General features: G+C 35.6%; 3 protein-coding genes across 3 annotated transcripts; all 3 read left to right on the forward strand.

The window, feature by feature from the left end:
* Window positions 1-38: 38 nt before the first annotated feature.
* LOC130247725 (cytochrome P450 2J2-like) lies at window positions 39-5,266 on the forward strand. The gene is made up of 9 exons (XM_056481161.1): window positions 39-971; window positions 1,137-1,299; window positions 1,392-1,541; window positions 1,621-1,781; window positions 2,767-2,943; window positions 3,032-3,173; window positions 3,257-3,444; window positions 3,627-3,768; window positions 4,301-5,266. The coding sequence occupies exons 1-9, from the start codon at window positions 780-782 to the stop codon at window positions 4,474-4,476; spliced, it is 1,491 nt and encodes a 496-aa protein (XP_056337136.1). The 5' UTR covers window positions 39-779; the 3' UTR covers window positions 4,477-5,266.
* Window positions 5,267-5,920: 654 nt separating this feature from the next.
* On the forward strand, window positions 5,921-6,761 carry LOC130247364 (cytochrome P450 2J6-like). Its single transcript, XM_056480593.1, has 5 exons — window positions 5,921-5,927; window positions 6,047-6,064; window positions 6,130-6,290; window positions 6,392-6,568; window positions 6,657-6,761. The coding sequence occupies exons 1-5, from the start codon at window positions 5,921-5,923 to the stop codon at window positions 6,759-6,761; spliced, it is 468 nt and encodes a 155-aa protein (XP_056336568.1).
* A 3,172-nt stretch (window positions 6,762-9,933) lies between these two features.
* Window positions 9,934-14,998, forward strand: LOC130247730 (cytochrome P450 2J2-like). The gene is made up of 9 exons (XM_056481167.1): window positions 9,934-10,154; window positions 10,313-10,475; window positions 10,571-10,720; window positions 10,800-10,960; window positions 12,760-12,936; window positions 13,025-13,166; window positions 13,255-13,442; window positions 13,625-13,766; window positions 13,860-14,998. Exons 1-9 carry the CDS (start codon window positions 9,963-9,965, stop codon window positions 14,033-14,035), a joined length of 1,491 nt encoding a protein of 496 aa, XP_056337142.1. The 5' UTR covers window positions 9,934-9,962; the 3' UTR covers window positions 14,036-14,998.
* The last annotated feature ends 1,007 nt before the right edge of the window (window positions 14,999-16,005 follow it).

The following is a 16,005-nucleotide window of genomic DNA, read 5'->3' on the forward strand; positions in this document are numbered from 1 at the left end:
TTATGCAGTAAAATGTATTTTATTTGTGAACTTATCCATTTATTCTTTAAATGATTTATTCATTCAACAATTCCATTGACACCATTATTTTTCTGTATTATCATTATTTATCTTATTTTTTCTTGCCTGTGCACCAGTTGACTTTTATAGTAGGACAAAAATACTGTGGAAGTCAATGGCTCTGTTTGGAAGCCAACTGAGAGTAGTTTTATGTGGGTGGCTCTTGTTGAATATGTGGAAACTATCACGCTGTTCACTAAGAAGATGCAGCAATTGTTATGATATTAGTGAAAAGGAGTACAATGAGCTGAAAATTATTTTATTATGAAGGATTTTCTAACAGTTTTTCTGACATTTTTGCCTTTTATCCAACACCGTTAATTGCACACATTTTGAACAACACAGTTACATAGTGTATTGGTATTTAATTTAATTGGTATGATTTTTCACATTGTCATTATGGGGTATTGTGTGTAGAATTTTGAGGAAATAAATGAATTTAAAAAATTGTAGAAGAAGTGAAGCGCTATGAATACTTTCCGGATGCACTGTATGTGTTAGATTCTGAATCATAATAAGGTTATGGCTTTCTATTGGTGTGACTTGCTATTGCCAAAATTTTCTGCAGTAAATGAGCAAAGAAGTGGACTTTGAAGCTTGGCCATAGATAAGAGGGAACTATACACACGCAACCTATCTGGAGCCCTGCACACTTGGAATATTGTGCCATGGATGCCAACCTCTGTTAAAACTGTTTAACAATACAGGAATCATCAGTCATGGATTTGTTGCACCTTTACGAGTGGATCGATATCAAAAGTATTTTGGTATTTCTTTGTGTGTTTTTATTGCTGGGTGATTATATTAAAAATAAAGCGCCGAAGAACTTTCCTCCTGGACCCTGGTCTTTGCCGATTATAGGAGATCTTCATCATATTGATAATAGTAAGATTCATCTTCAGTTCACAAAGGTAAAGACTAATTCATCTTTATGTCTAAGAAAATCTTAAATATAGTTGATGGCAAAAAACAAACTTGAGTCCAGTGTAAAATATTTTTAAAAGGTCATTACTAAATATTAAATATTCCTGTTCTTTGTAGATTACCTATGTTGAATGTAAAATCATATTTTTTAGTTTGCAGAAAAATATGGCAAGATTTTCAGTCTGAGACTTTTTGGACCAAGAATTGTAGTGCTGAACGGGTATAACTTGGTGAAAGAGGTGTATATAAAACAAGGAGAAAACCTCGCTGATCGACCAGTGTTGCCACTATTTTATGAAATCGTTGGAGACAAAGGTCAGTCTAATAAGAGAATGTTAAAGTGGTGATTTAACATTTTAACAAAAATATTTAACTAATCAAGTAACTGTAGTTTGTTTTGTGAATAGGTTTAGTTCTTTCCAGCGGATATAAATGGAAGCATCAGAGGAGATTTGCACTCTCGACTCTTCGAAATTTCGGATTGGGGAAGAAAAGCCTGGAGCCTTCTATCAATCTCGAATGTGGCTTTCTGAATGAGGCCATTTCAAATGAACAAGGTATTTCACTGAAGATTGTTTCATTGAGATATATATTTGACATTTAAAGCACAGTGTGATTTACAACTTTCTGTTCAAGGCCGACCCTTTGACCCTCGCTTACTTCTGAACAACGCTGTCTCGAATGTGATCTGTGTGCTGGTGTTTGGTAATCGATTTGACTACAGTGACCATCATTTCCAGACTCTGCTGAAGAACATCAATGAAGCTATGTATCTGGAAGGAAGCATCTGCGCTCAAGTAAACATTGTGACATTGTAAAAAAAACAAAGCATTTTGTTGTGTTTAAATGACATCTGGTTTACACAAGGATAAATGTGAGCTGTCAGTGAAAATCTAAAAAATATATAAGAATAGCTCCAAACTACAACCCCAAATCAAAAAAGTTGGGTTAGTCAAGTACCTGTATTCTCTTCCTTCGCAGCCAGGACTTTGTAATGTGTGCAGAATGTGGTTTTGCATTGTCTTGTTGATATATGCATTGGCATCCCTGGAGAAGAAGGCAAAATATTGTGCTCCAAAATCTCTATTTACTTTTCAGCATTAATGGTGCCATCACAGAAGTGTAAGTTACCTTTGCCAAGGGCACTTGACCAAGACAGATCCTGGCTTTTGGACTTGTTGCTGGTAACAGTCTGGATGATCCTTTTCTTCTTTGGTCCGGAGCACACGGTGTCCATTAATACCAAATATATACCTGGAATACTGATTCATCTGACCACAGTACACAGTTTCCACTGTGTGATGGTCTATTTTAGATGCTTCCGAGCACAGAGAAGTCAACGCGCTTGTCAACATAGAGCTTCCTTTTGGCGCAGTACAGTTTTAACTGACATTTGTGGAGCGACTACATATTGTGGTACTTGATAAATGTTTGCCAATGTAGTCTTGAGTCCATGTGGTGATATCGCTCATGGATGAATGACAATTCTTGATGCAGTGCTTTAGTTTTTTTGGCAAAGACATCTACGCTTAGACATCTACTAAACACAAAATTACTTGGTGGGTTATTTGCTCACTTTCTCTGCTCCGTTTACATCTTGCATACAGTATTTGACTGTATAATTCAAATATACAAAGTATGTAGTCAAAACAAAAAAATGTTTGACATCAATTTGATCTCAAATAAATGCAAACAAAAACTAGAATTGAGATAATAAAAAATAAAATATATATATTTATGTGAGCAGATGTAACTTTTATTTTTTTATTTTATTTTTTTTAGCTTTATAACATGTTCCCATGGCTCATGCAGCGACTGCCTGGACCACATAAGACACTTTTTGCTCTGTGGGGGAAGGTGACTGACTTTGTTCGAGAGAAGGTGAATGAACACAGAGTGGATTATGATCTATCAAATCCTCGAGACTACATTGACTGCTTTCTAGCTGAGATGGAAAAGGTGAAACCCTTTCTTATTGTGCTGGAATGTTCTTATATTAAATATGAATGGCTGTTCATTTGAAATGCCTCATGTTTATGTTGTTCAGCTTAAAGATGACACAGCTGCAGGGTTTGATGTGGAGAACTTGTGCATCTGTACTCTGGATCTGTTTGTAGCAGGAACTGAGACCACCTCCACCACTCTGTATTGGGGTCTTCTCTACATGATAAAACATCCAGAGATACAAGGTTAGAGTTTGCTATCATATACAGCATTCATATGCACATAAGAATAATTTTTTTCATGGCTTTCTCTTTTCTCCTATCCTCAGCTAAAGTTCAGGAGGAGATTGATGCTGTTGTTGGAGGCTCACGGCAGCCATCTGTATCAGACAGAGACGACATGCCCTACACCAATGCTGTCATTCATGAGATACAGAGGATGGGAAATATCGTCCCAATAAATCTGGCCAGGACTACTTCAGAAGAAACTCAGATAGGACAATACTCTATTCCAAAGGTGTGGTTAGGGATATTTAAGCACAGTTTAAGTATGTATGCTTATACTCTTGTCATAAGGATATTTCTCTATAAACTAAATAGTGTTCAATAACTCACTGTGCAAAACTAACTAGGTGTAATTTAAAAGGTAAATATTATTTTTGGGTGAACTGTCATTTTAAGCATCTTGTTGTTCTTCAGGGCACAATGGTGACCAGTAATTTGACATCAGTGCTGTTTGATGAGTCTGAGTGGGAGACGCCTCACTCTTTTAACCCGGGTCATTTCCTGGATGCTGAGGGCAAATTCAGGAGGAGAGATGCCTTTTTACCTTTTTCTCTGGGTAAAGAAAAACTCAGATTTTTAGCAATCAGTTTATTATTGACCGTTTAGGACTGTATTTGTGCGGCTGCACAATATTGTTTTGCAAAGTGACATTGCCACCTACTAGCCTTGCTTACTACAGTTTTTGTCTTTTGATGGGACTCGATTTTGCAGTGTTGTCAACTGCATTCAAAAATCTTTTCCAGTTTTAGTACATTGTTGTCTTGTGTAAATACCCTGAAAATGTATGTTTGAAAAAAATGCTTGAATTATCTTGTAAAAGTAGGCGTTTACCCATGAAACTCACATACACATGTAAAAATATTGATTAGTCTAGTAAGTGTAACACAAAGGTTTTTATGTGCAAATGAACTCAAAAGCACTTAAATAAATTCACTTCCCGCATCTCATTGAATCACTCACCTTTAGGAGTACAAATGAGCTTCCATGGTAAATTAGCACGTTAAGCATATTGTAATACAGCTATTTACATGGTTTTTACTTTGCAGAAGTGCAAGTCAAATACAAGTTTTTTCTGTATTAAATTTCAGGAAAGAGAGTGTGTCTTGGGGAGCAGTTGGCGAGGATGGAGCTCTTTCTCTTTTTCACCTCTCTGATGCAGCGCTTCACTTTCTCTTCACCAGCAGGTGTGGAGCCCAGCTTGGGTTACAGACTGGGAACCACAAGAGCTCCTAAACCATTCAAATTGTGTGCAGTATCTCGATAAGACAGACAGTACTTGTGACTGATTCTGTATATTTACGGATTTGATTGTTTTTAAAAATGCATTACAATTCGCTTGCTTTGGATAATGATATATAATTAAGTATAGTTTGAGCTAGCATCTACAAAACTTATGCTGTGTTAACATAATTTTTCTGTGGTCATGATTTATAAAATAGCTTCAACGCATTATAAATGCCTCTCATGCTACGAGAGGGGTCTGGATGCAGACCTGGTGCAGTGCAATCTGAACTGCATCCAATGCTTTTTAATGGGCTCACCTAACCCCACCCCTAACCCTACCCCTCACAGTGACGTCACTAGCTCCATTTGAGTGCATTGTGTCTGACATTGCATGGCTGAGTGATCCAATCTCAGTTTGCATTGTAAAGGCTGCATCCGGATACTATTGGATGCTACACCATGGGGTATTTATATACATGTAGACCATTTTGAGGGATGTAAACAATAACAATGGTCCAAATGTATTTCCTGTATTTCACTTCAAATTTTCATTGCCTCCAAGACTCTAAAAAGGTCCACGTATTGATGAATAATGTTATGGCAGCCATTTTAGCATTAAGATATGATTAAATCGCCTCTTGTTATAGTTCTGAAATAGTTTAGTAACTAGGAAATGTTCGTGGGTCAGTGACATCGCCACATTGAAATGGTCAATACAGTACTGAAGCAGGTGTGTTTGTTATGGATTTATTTTAAGCTTTGTGCCATCATGGGGAGACTCAGTGATTCACTGTATACTGTATGCTTGTCAAATAAAAGGTAAAGTAGAATGTCATCGTCATGTCATAAAGCACTGATTACATAACTGATTCATCTTCAGTTTTTAAAGGTAAATGGTTATATATTCTTACTCTAAACATGTAAGTTATTACTAGTTAAACTACTGTAGCTGACCTCTGATTGTTGAATTGTCTTGTTGAGGTTTGGAAGACTAGATGAATAATTTACAGCTAAATTTAAAGAGCGTGAAGAGTTACCAATATTTAAAAACAAATGGTTTTCTGCTGGTTGAAAGGTATTTTGGACATGTTTTAGCCGGTCAGACCAGTTAACTTTATTACTAGAAGCCCGTTTAGCATGTACAACATTGCACATACACACACATAATCTCTGTTCATAGATAATACAGTCTGTATATTACCCATAGTTTTTCTGTAATTGCTTTTTATAATTTATACCTATATCCTGCACTTGCTTCTATTGCACTCCTGGTTAGACCTAAACTGCTTTTGGTTGCCTTCAACTTGTACATGTGTAATGACAATAAAGTCGAATCGGATCGAATATATATATATATATATATATATATATATATATATATATATACACACCATTATGTTCAAATGATATTGCTGTTGAGTTATTGACTATATAATTTATTGACTTTGTCAGTCACTTTCTCTTTCATCTATATCAACGAAAACATGTACGGTTAGGACATCATCAAGTTGAAAATATGTGAAAGTGTGCTGAACTAACTAATAATACTGTTTTAGCCTGCTATTTAATGGAACATTTCCTGATTTACAATCTTTATTTCAATCTTTAAGCCTTTTCAAATGAACAAGGTATTTGAATAAAGAAAATAACATACAAAATTAGAGGCATAGTGTAACTTCAACTTGTGTTGTAGGTCGACCCTTTGACCCTCGCTTACTTCTGAACAACGCTGTCTCAAATGTGATCTGTGCGCTTGTGTTTAGTAATCGATTTGACTACAGTGACCATCACTTCCAGACTCTGTTAAAACACATCAACGAGGCCTTATATCTGGAAGGAACAGTCTGGGCTCAGGTTAATATATTTTCAAAATAAAATACAGAGACTCACACAAACTAAATGATACTAAATGATGTTTTGTATATGATATGCTAAGTTTGCCTGCTGTTCTTTAGCTTTACAACTTTTTCCCATGGCTCATGCGACGACTGCCTGGACCACACCAAAAAATATTTGTTCTGTTGAACAAAGTGATTGACTTTGTTAGAGAGAAGGTGAATGAACACAGAGTGGATTATGATCCATCAAATCCTCGAGACTACATTGACTGCATTCTAGCTGAGATGGAAAAGGTGAGACACTTCCTAAATGTGCTGGAATGTTCTTATAATAATTATGTATGTCTGTTCATTTAAAATGCCTCATGTTTATGTTGTTCAGCTTAAAGACGACACAGCTGCAGGGTTTGATGTGGAGAACTTGTGCATCTGTACTCTGGATCTGTTTGTAGCAGGAACTGAGACCACCTCCACCACTCTGTATTGAGGTCTTCTCTACATGATGAAGTATCCTGAAATACAAGGTGAGAACTTACTATTAGATACAGCATTCATATGCACATAAGAATAATATGTTAATACCTTAAATGTTCTCATTTCTGTATCCTCAGCTAACGTTCAGGAGGAGACTGATACTGTTGTTGGAGGCTCACGGCAGCCATCTTTATCAGACAGAGACAACATGCCCTACACCAGTGCTGTTATTCATGAGATACAGAGGATGGGAAATATTGTCCCATTAAATGTGTTTCGGATTACAGTGGAAGATACTCAGATAGGAAAATACTCTATTCCAAAGGTGGGTCTGGTGTTTGAAGCACTGTTCATTTCTGGACATCTCTAAACAAGCAGGGGTGCGTTTCCCAAACAACAACGTCTATCGCGGCTGAACTATCATAGTATGATGCATCGTTTGGTAAAAGAACGATGTATTGATGAGTGTTTCCCAAAACGCATAGTTTCTCTGTCGCAGATCCATCACTTGAACCATGTTAGTTATAACGTAAAACGCCCATAATGATGCTCTAAACAGGGTGGAGTAACAACTTCTTTACAGAAGAACCCCATCATTTCTTTGTGCAAATTATATTGTTTTACACAAACACGCATTTCAAATAAAATCCAATATTAGATTTGGTAAAAACATGCACTCACTTTTCATAATAACTGAAATATATGTAAATGCCACATATAGAGCCTGTTTCCTTTACAAAAATTATTAATAATATTACATATCCTATTCTAAAACATGAAATCACTTACAAAAGCTAACACGTACTCTAATATCATATATAAATCATATGAATAAATAAATAAATGAATATTAAGGCTATTTATTATAAAATGAAATTTAATATTTTTATAGGTTAGGAAATGAAAAAAAATCCTAATTTAATAGTAATTATAATAATACAAATGATGATCATGATGAGGATGATGATGATGATAATTATTTTTTATTATCATGTATTAGAAATGAAAAAAATAAACTTTAATAATAATATTAATGATGATGATGATTATTATTATTATTAAGTAGGATATTGTTTATTTTTTTATTTTTTAGAAAAGTCTACTTTTACAATTTGACGCTTGTAAACCACAGCAGAAAGTTTTACCAGCAGGTCCATGTCATATACAGTACAAATTTCCTTTATAAACAACCTACTATAAATTAAAAGCATTTACGTATGCTTTTTGTTTTTACAAGCTTTTAAGACGTAACATAAATTCCACTTTTTTAAATAATAGGCCACCTATAGCTTTCGCCATGAGGCTGTGTTCAAAATGACATCAATGTTTTCAAAGTGCACTGCGAAGGAAGTGCAATTGTAAACATCAAGGTCGTTAAAACTGAACTGTAAAAATAGTTTGAAAGCAAATTACACCTTAGAGAGATGACCTTAATGCTTTTTTTATTTTTTATAATTCCAACTTTGAATGTTAGAATGTTCTAAATGAATAGGAACTATGTTTCTTACTACAGCTCCAGAGGTGTGGTTGCGAGTGCTCAAGTTTGTGACGCAGTTTTCGAATGTTCATTAAAGTGACGGATTTGGGAAGTGGCAAATCAACAAACTATTTTTGTAACGACGGAACTTGTGACCTTAGTTGGCTTACGATGGTTTTGGGAAACGCACCCCAGGAGGGGATTTGAGATTAAAAATATATTTTATACATAAATGCTGCTATTTATTTATTTATTTATTAAAAATTTGTTATTTGTGAACTTATCCATTCATTCTTTAAATGATTCATTCATTCTTTAAATGATTCATTCATTCTTTAAATGATTTATTCATTCAACAATTCCATTGACACCATTATTTTTACCCAAGTTATCTTCTGTAAAAGATTTGGTTATAATGTGAGACATGCAATAGTCATTTTTTATTGATTGCTTGGATTTGGTTTAGTTTTCTGATTTATTTCAAAGCAAAACTAAAATAATTTTGTACATATATGTAAACAAATTAAGTGTATGTTCTCCATCCAAACAACATTTTTTTCTTGCCTGTGCACCCGTTGACTTCTATAGTAGGACAAAAATACTGTGGAAATCAATGACTCTGTTTGGAAGCCAACTGGGAGTAGTTTTATGTGGGTGGCTCTTGTTGAATCTGTGGAAACTATCAGGCTGTTCACTAAGAAGATGCAGCAATTGAAATGATATTAGTGAAAAGGAGTACAATGAGCAGAAAATTATTTTATTATGAAGGATATTTCTGACATTTTTGCATTTTATCTAGTTCTATTAATTGAACACATTTTGAACAGCAAAGTTACATAGTGTGTTGGTCTTTAAAGGGTTAGTTCAGTCAAAAATCTAAATTACCCCATCATTTACTCTCCCTCGTGTGATTTTTTAAATGAATTTCTTTCTTCTGTTAAACACAAAAGAAATTAGTTTGAAGAATGCTGGTTGCTGGTACCCATTGACTTCCATCGTAGGAAAAGATTAATTGGTAGGAAATCATTAATATGGTAGAAAAAAAAATGGATTAGACAAAAAAAAAATCCTGATTTTAGCCACATTTAACAAATCCTTGCACTTTATATCTGTCATGTAGTCTACTACAGGGGGATCGAGACTACTATTATGCCTAAAGAGGTTATCTTCAACTCTAAAAAATAACATACCTGAACCAGCTAATCAAGATCTTCACACCCACTGACTGTGTTTGAAGTTGTATGGTTTGTTGATGAGTTGGTACTTTGAATAAGGAATTAAGAGTCCCACCTGACATTCTCTTGCAAACTCACAATTTTTCTCAGACTCTTGTTTTCACTTTAATGGCAAAGAATATGTTCTTTTAATTGCTTTTAAATTGAATCAACTGAACATAAACACAGGAGGTGGAGAACAATTCTCATTTCAGAAGACAATGACAGAGGCACTTAGAGGTTTTTGCATCTGAAGTCTTCGATATATTTTGCATGTCTTAATTTTACACTATGTGTTAAATTCTGAATCATAATAAGGTTGTGGCTTTCTTTTTGTTTGGTGTGACTTGCTATTTCCATAATTTTCTGCAGATAATGAGCAAAAAAGAGGACTTTGAAGCTTGACCATAGATAAGAGGGAACTATACACACACAGCCTATCTGGAGCCTTGCTCACTTGGATTACTGTACAGTGTATGCCAACCTCTGTTAAAACTGTTTAACAATACAGGAATCATCAGTCATGGATTTGTTGCACCTTTACGAGTGGTTCGATATCAAAAGTATTTTGGTATTTCTGTGTGTGTTTTTATTGCTGGGTGATTATATTAAAAATAAAGCGCCGAAGAACTTTCCTCCTGGACCCTGGTCTTTGCCGATTATAGGAGATCTTCATCATATTGATAATAGTAAGATTCATCTTCAGTTCACAAAGGTAAAAACTAATTCATCTTTATGTCTAAGAAAATCTTAAATATAGTTGATGGCAAAAAACAAACTTGAGTTCAGTATAAAAAAATTTTAAAAGGTCATTACTAAATATTAAATATTCCTGTTCTTTGTAGATTACCTATGTTGATTGTATTTTTTCAGTTTGCAGAAAAATATGGCAAGATTTTCAGTCTGAGACTTTTTGGACCAAGAATTGTAGTGCTGAACGGGTATAACTTGGTGAAAGAGGTGTATATAAAACAAGGAGAAAACCTCGCTGATCGACCAGTGTTGCCACTATTTTATGAAATCGTTGGAGACAAAGGTCAGTCTAATAAGAGAATGTTAAAGTGGTGATTTAACATTTTAACAAAAAAATTTAACTAATCAAGTAACTGTAAAGGTTTGTTTTGTGAATAGGTTTAATTCTTTCCAGCGGATATAAATGGAAGCATCAGAGGAGATTTGCACTCTCGACTCTTCGAAATTTCGGATTGGGGAAGAAAAGCCTGGAGCCTTCTATCAATCTCGAATGTGGCTTTCTGAATGAGGCCATTTCAAATGAACAAGGTATTTCACTGAAGATTGTTTCATTGAGATATATATTTGACATTTAAAGCACAGTGTGATTTACAACTTTCTGTTCAAGGCCGACCCTTTGATCCTCGCTTACTTCTAAACAACGCTGTCTCGAATGTGATCTGTGTGCTGGTGTTTGGTAATCGATTTGACTACAGTGACCATCACTTCCAGACTCTGCTGAAGAACATCAGTGAAGCTGTGTACCTGGAAGGAAGCATCTGCGCTCAAGTAAACATTGTGACATTGTAAAGAAGAACTCACCAGCAAGCTTTTTTGTACTTAAATAACATCTTTGTTAAAACAATACTAAATTTGCGCTGCCAGTGAAAATCTAATAGATATATAAGTATAGCTCCAAACTACAACCCCAAATATGAAAAGTTGAGACAGTATGGAAAACGCAAAAGAAAAAAGACTAGTATTGTCTAGTACTTCATTGCAGACAACAAACAATATTTAATGTGTTCCTCATGATTGTTTTTTTAATAAACACGGATTTCAATTTTGGTTCTTGCAACACATTTGAAAAAATTTAGAACAGTAAAGCATTTACCACTTTGTAATGTTGCCATTCCTATTCACAACACTTAAAAGATGTTTAGGGACTGAAGACAACAAGTAATGAAGTGTTTCAGGTGTAATTTTGTCTTATTCTTCCTGCAAACAAGTCTTAAGGTGGGCAACTGTACAGGGTCTTCGTTGTTGCATTTTGCGCTTCAAAATGCACAACACATTCTCTATTGGAGACAGGTCAGGACTGCAGCCAGGCCAGTCGAGTAGCTGTATCCTCTTACCCCGCAGCCAGGACTTTGTAATGTGTGTAAAATGTGGTTTTGCATTGATTTTGCATTTTGTGTTTCCACTGTGTGATGGTCCGTCCCAGATGTCTCTGAGCCCAGAGAAGTCGACAGCACTTTTATACATTGTTAACATAGGGCTTCCTTTTGGCAAAGTACAGTTTTTGCTGGGATTTGTGGATGTAACTATTGTGGTACTTGACAAAGGTTTGCCAAAGTTGTCCTTAGCCCATGTGGTGATATGGCTTGTAAATGAATGCCGATTCTTGATGCAGTGCCGCCTGAGGGATCGAAGATCACACTAGTGCAGCTTAGGCTTGCGCCCTTGTTCTTTATGCACTGAAATTTGCCCAGATTACTTGAATCTTTTAATAATGTCATGCACTGATGAAGGCGAAATATCCAATTGTCTATCTTTCTTTGAGGAACATTGTTTTTAAACATTTCAATCATTTTCTCATGTATTTGTTGGCAAACTGGCGATCCTCTGCTCATCTTTACTCCTAAAGGACTAGACCATTCTTGGATTCTGCTTTTTTACTAAATCATAATTAGAATCATCTGTTGACATCACCTGTTTCAAATCACATCATTATTTAACCAATTTACCCGATTACTAGCGTTAAACTGCTCCTGTCCCAACTTTTTTGGAATGTGTTGCAGGTCTGAATGACAGGAAAGTATGTATATTTACAAATGAAATAGAGTTGACCAGACAAAGCATGAAATATTTTGTGTTCATGTCTGCAATGACATACAAGTCAAAATAAATTTAGAAATCACTTCTTTCATTTTCTATAATTCAATTCCAAATTATCATAATTTTCTGATTTAGGGTTGCCGACTAGTCATCAAATACACATGAATAAATAATTAACTACACATGTGAAGTCTGTCTATTTGATGATTAGTCTAATTTTGGCCTATTTTTAGATGTCCATATTTTCACTGACATCCCAAATTTATTTATTTATCATCCCTTATTAGCCTAGACCTCTATTAAACACAAAATTACCTGGTAGGTTATTTGCTCATTTTCACTACTCAGTTTACATCTTGCTTATTTGACTGTATAATTCAAATAACAAAGTATGTAGTCAAAAATAATACACATTTGACACCGATTTGATCTCAAATTTCTGGGGAAAAAAACAATTGTGATAATAATTTAAAAAAAAAACATTATGTGAGCAGATGTAACTTTTATTTTATTATTATTTTTTATTTTAGCTTTATAACATGTTCCCATGGCTCATGCAGCGACTGCCTGGACCCCATAAGACACTTATTGCTCTTTGGGGGAAAGTGACTGACTTTGTTAGAGAGAAGGTGAATGAACACAGAGTGGATTATGATCCATCAAATCCTCGAGACTACATTGACTGCTTTCTAGCTGAGATGGAAAAGGTGAGACACTTCCTAATTGTGCTGGAATGTTCTTATAATAATTATGTATGTCTGTTCATTTGAAATGCCTCATGTTTATGTTGTTCAGCTTAAAGACGACACAGCTGCAGGGTTTGATGTGGAGAACTTGTGCATCTGTACTCTGGATCTGTTTGTAGCAGGAACTGAGACCACCTCCACCACTCTGTATTGGGGTCTTCTCTACATGATAAAATATCCTGAGATTCAAGGTGAGAACTTAATATAATATACAGCATTCATATGCACTTACAAATAATATGTTCACATTTTTTAAGGCTTTCTCTTGTTCATCCTCAGCTAAAGTACGGGAGGAGATTGATGCTGTTGTTGGAGGCTCACGGCAGCCATCTGTATCAGACAGAGACGACATGCCCTACACCAATGCTGTTATTCATGAGATACAGAGGGTGGGAAACATAGCTCCAATAAATCTGGCCAGGACTACTTCAGAAGATACTCAGATAGGACAATACTCTATTCCAAAGGTGTGGTTAGGGATATTTAAGCACAGTTTTAGTATGTATGATTATACTCTTGTCATAAGGATATTTCTCCATAAACTATATAGTGTTCATTAACTCACTGTGCAAAACTAACTAGGTGTAATTTAACAGGTAAATATTATTTTTGGGTGAACTGTCATTTTAAGCATCTTGTTGTTCTTCAGGGCACAATGGTGACCAGTAATTTGACATCAGTGCTGTTTGATGAGTCTGAGTGGGAGACGCCTCACTCTTTTAACCCGGGTCACTTCCTGGATGCTGAGGGCAAATTCAGGAGGAGAGATGCCTTTTTACCTTTTTCTCTGGGTACAAGAAAACGATTTCCAAATGATCCCAGTTCAGTTTAGTCCTCATTAAAGAAATGCATTATGATTATCTGTTGCTTTGTTTGATTTTCAGGAAAGAGAGTGTGTCTTGGGGAGCAGTTGGCGAGGATGGAGCTCTTCCTCTTCTTCTCCTCTCTGCTGCAGCGCTTCGCTTTCTCTCCACCAGCAGGTGTGGAGCCCAGCTTGGATTATAAAATGGGGGGCACACACTGTCCCATGCCATATAAACTGTGTGCAGTGCCACGCTAAATTAAGAAACATGCATGCAATTTTAAACATTTCAGCAATTTTAAAGAGATACATTTTTACATTCAAGATTATTTGGTGATTTATAAAATACAAAACTACTTACAAATAAGCCTGTATTGAAAACAAAGTCATTAAGGGGATAAATTGTTGTATAAACTCAAGATCTGAGCTGTGAACAGAGCAGCAGCTTAATGAGAAGACTGTGAAGCAGTCCAGACCTGAAAGAGTGAGAACGAGAGAATGTTTAGCAATGCATACAATAAAACTGCACTCTGGACTAATATTAAAATGTGGAAGTTTGCAGATTTTAGAGAAATCATGACCAAAATATGTAGAATTTCATGACATCACAGGACCCAAGTCATTGCTTCAACCTGCCACTGCAGGAAAGATGGTGCTCCGTCACCTGAGAAGAAAAAAACACATTGTAAAGTTGTCATAACCGACTGTAAATAAACAGGTCTTGATAGATGAAATGAAATGCAACTATAATCAGCTTTGATGCGGAGTGTCTCATCAGGTACCACCCTTCCTCTCGCCTCGGACTCCAGGAACAGCTGTAAGCAAGCACGTTTGTTTTTACTTACTCATGGATCTTCCATTATGGTGAATAAAACACCAACAACGCATCTCATTTATTATAAATCCCATTTAAAGTTTTGCCTATGAAATATTTCATCCACAAAAGTTGGTAAAATCCCTTAGCCACTGTCAAAGACTTTTATTGGAGGAGGGGTGGGTATGTGGGGCATTAAAATGTCTTGAAAGGCTGTGTATCCAAAATTGAATGCTTTCTTGAGTAGGAGAGTGATTTGTCATTTGTGACCAAATGTAAAACGAATGTAATATAGATTCATATTGTTTCTGCCATAATGTCTTAACTGGTTACCAGCTCCATTAGGCATTCAAATGTGTTTTACCAGCTGTAGGACCTATGAATAAAATTAGACATTTCAATGTTAATGCATATGCAATTTTGTCTTGTTTTTTAGTGCCAAGTTATTGCTGCCACATTTTATAACTGCGATAAAATAGCAAATGACTTTACCCTGCCGTGAGAGAGGGTTATATAAGGTTTATAATAAAATAATAGCAACAGATAAAAAAGTCTGACACCTCTTTTAGCCCTGCCTACTTGCAGTGTTGCCAGATTGGGTGGTTTTGAATTTGATTGTACTGGTAAAAAAAAAATTACTTAGATGAGTGGACAGAATTTGAATGGGTTGGTGATTTTATAGGATAAATATTACACTAAATCCAAGAATCCTAACCCTACTCCGTTTAGTCAGTTGCAATAAGGTGTTCAGCTGAATTCTTTAACATCCTGTTCTGTTCCTAAAGGTAGACTAACGTCTTTTGCAAAATCTCGTCTGTCTCTTGCTCTCACATACGTTACAGGGTTCAAATTGATTAATATTAAGAATAATAGACAGTCCAATGGATATATGGATATTTAAACACAAGTCAAAGACTTTATAAACGATTTAGTTATCATCTTTAAACAATTTGTTGGAAGCTCACGGCAGCCATCGTTAACAGACAGAGACAACATGCCCCTACACCAATGCTGTCATTCATGAGATACAGAGGATGGAAATATCGTCCCATTAAAAGTGTTTCGAATTACAGTGGAAGATACTCAGATAGAACAATACTCTATTCCAAAGGTGAGTCTGGTGTTTGAAGCACTGTTCATTTCTGGACTTTCTTCTACATATCTGTAGTTTTTATTAAACCTGTTGTGTTTCTTCAGGGCACACTTGTGATTGGCAGTTTGACATCAGTGCTGTTTGATGAGTCTGAGTGGGAGACGCCTCACTCTTTTAACCCGGGTCACTTCCTGGACGATGCCTTTTTACCTTTTTCTCTGGGTACAAGAAAACTGTTTCCATATGATCCCAGTTCAGTTTAGTCCTCATATAAAGAATTGCAATATGATTATCTGTTTGTTTGATTTTCAGGAAAGAGAG

The sequence above is a fragment of the Danio aesculapii genome, chromosome 20, assembly GCF_903798145.1.
Source record: "Danio aesculapii chromosome 20, fDanAes4.1, whole genome shotgun sequence".
Lineage (NCBI taxonomy): Eukaryota > Metazoa > Chordata > Actinopteri > Cypriniformes > Danionidae > Danio > Danio aesculapii.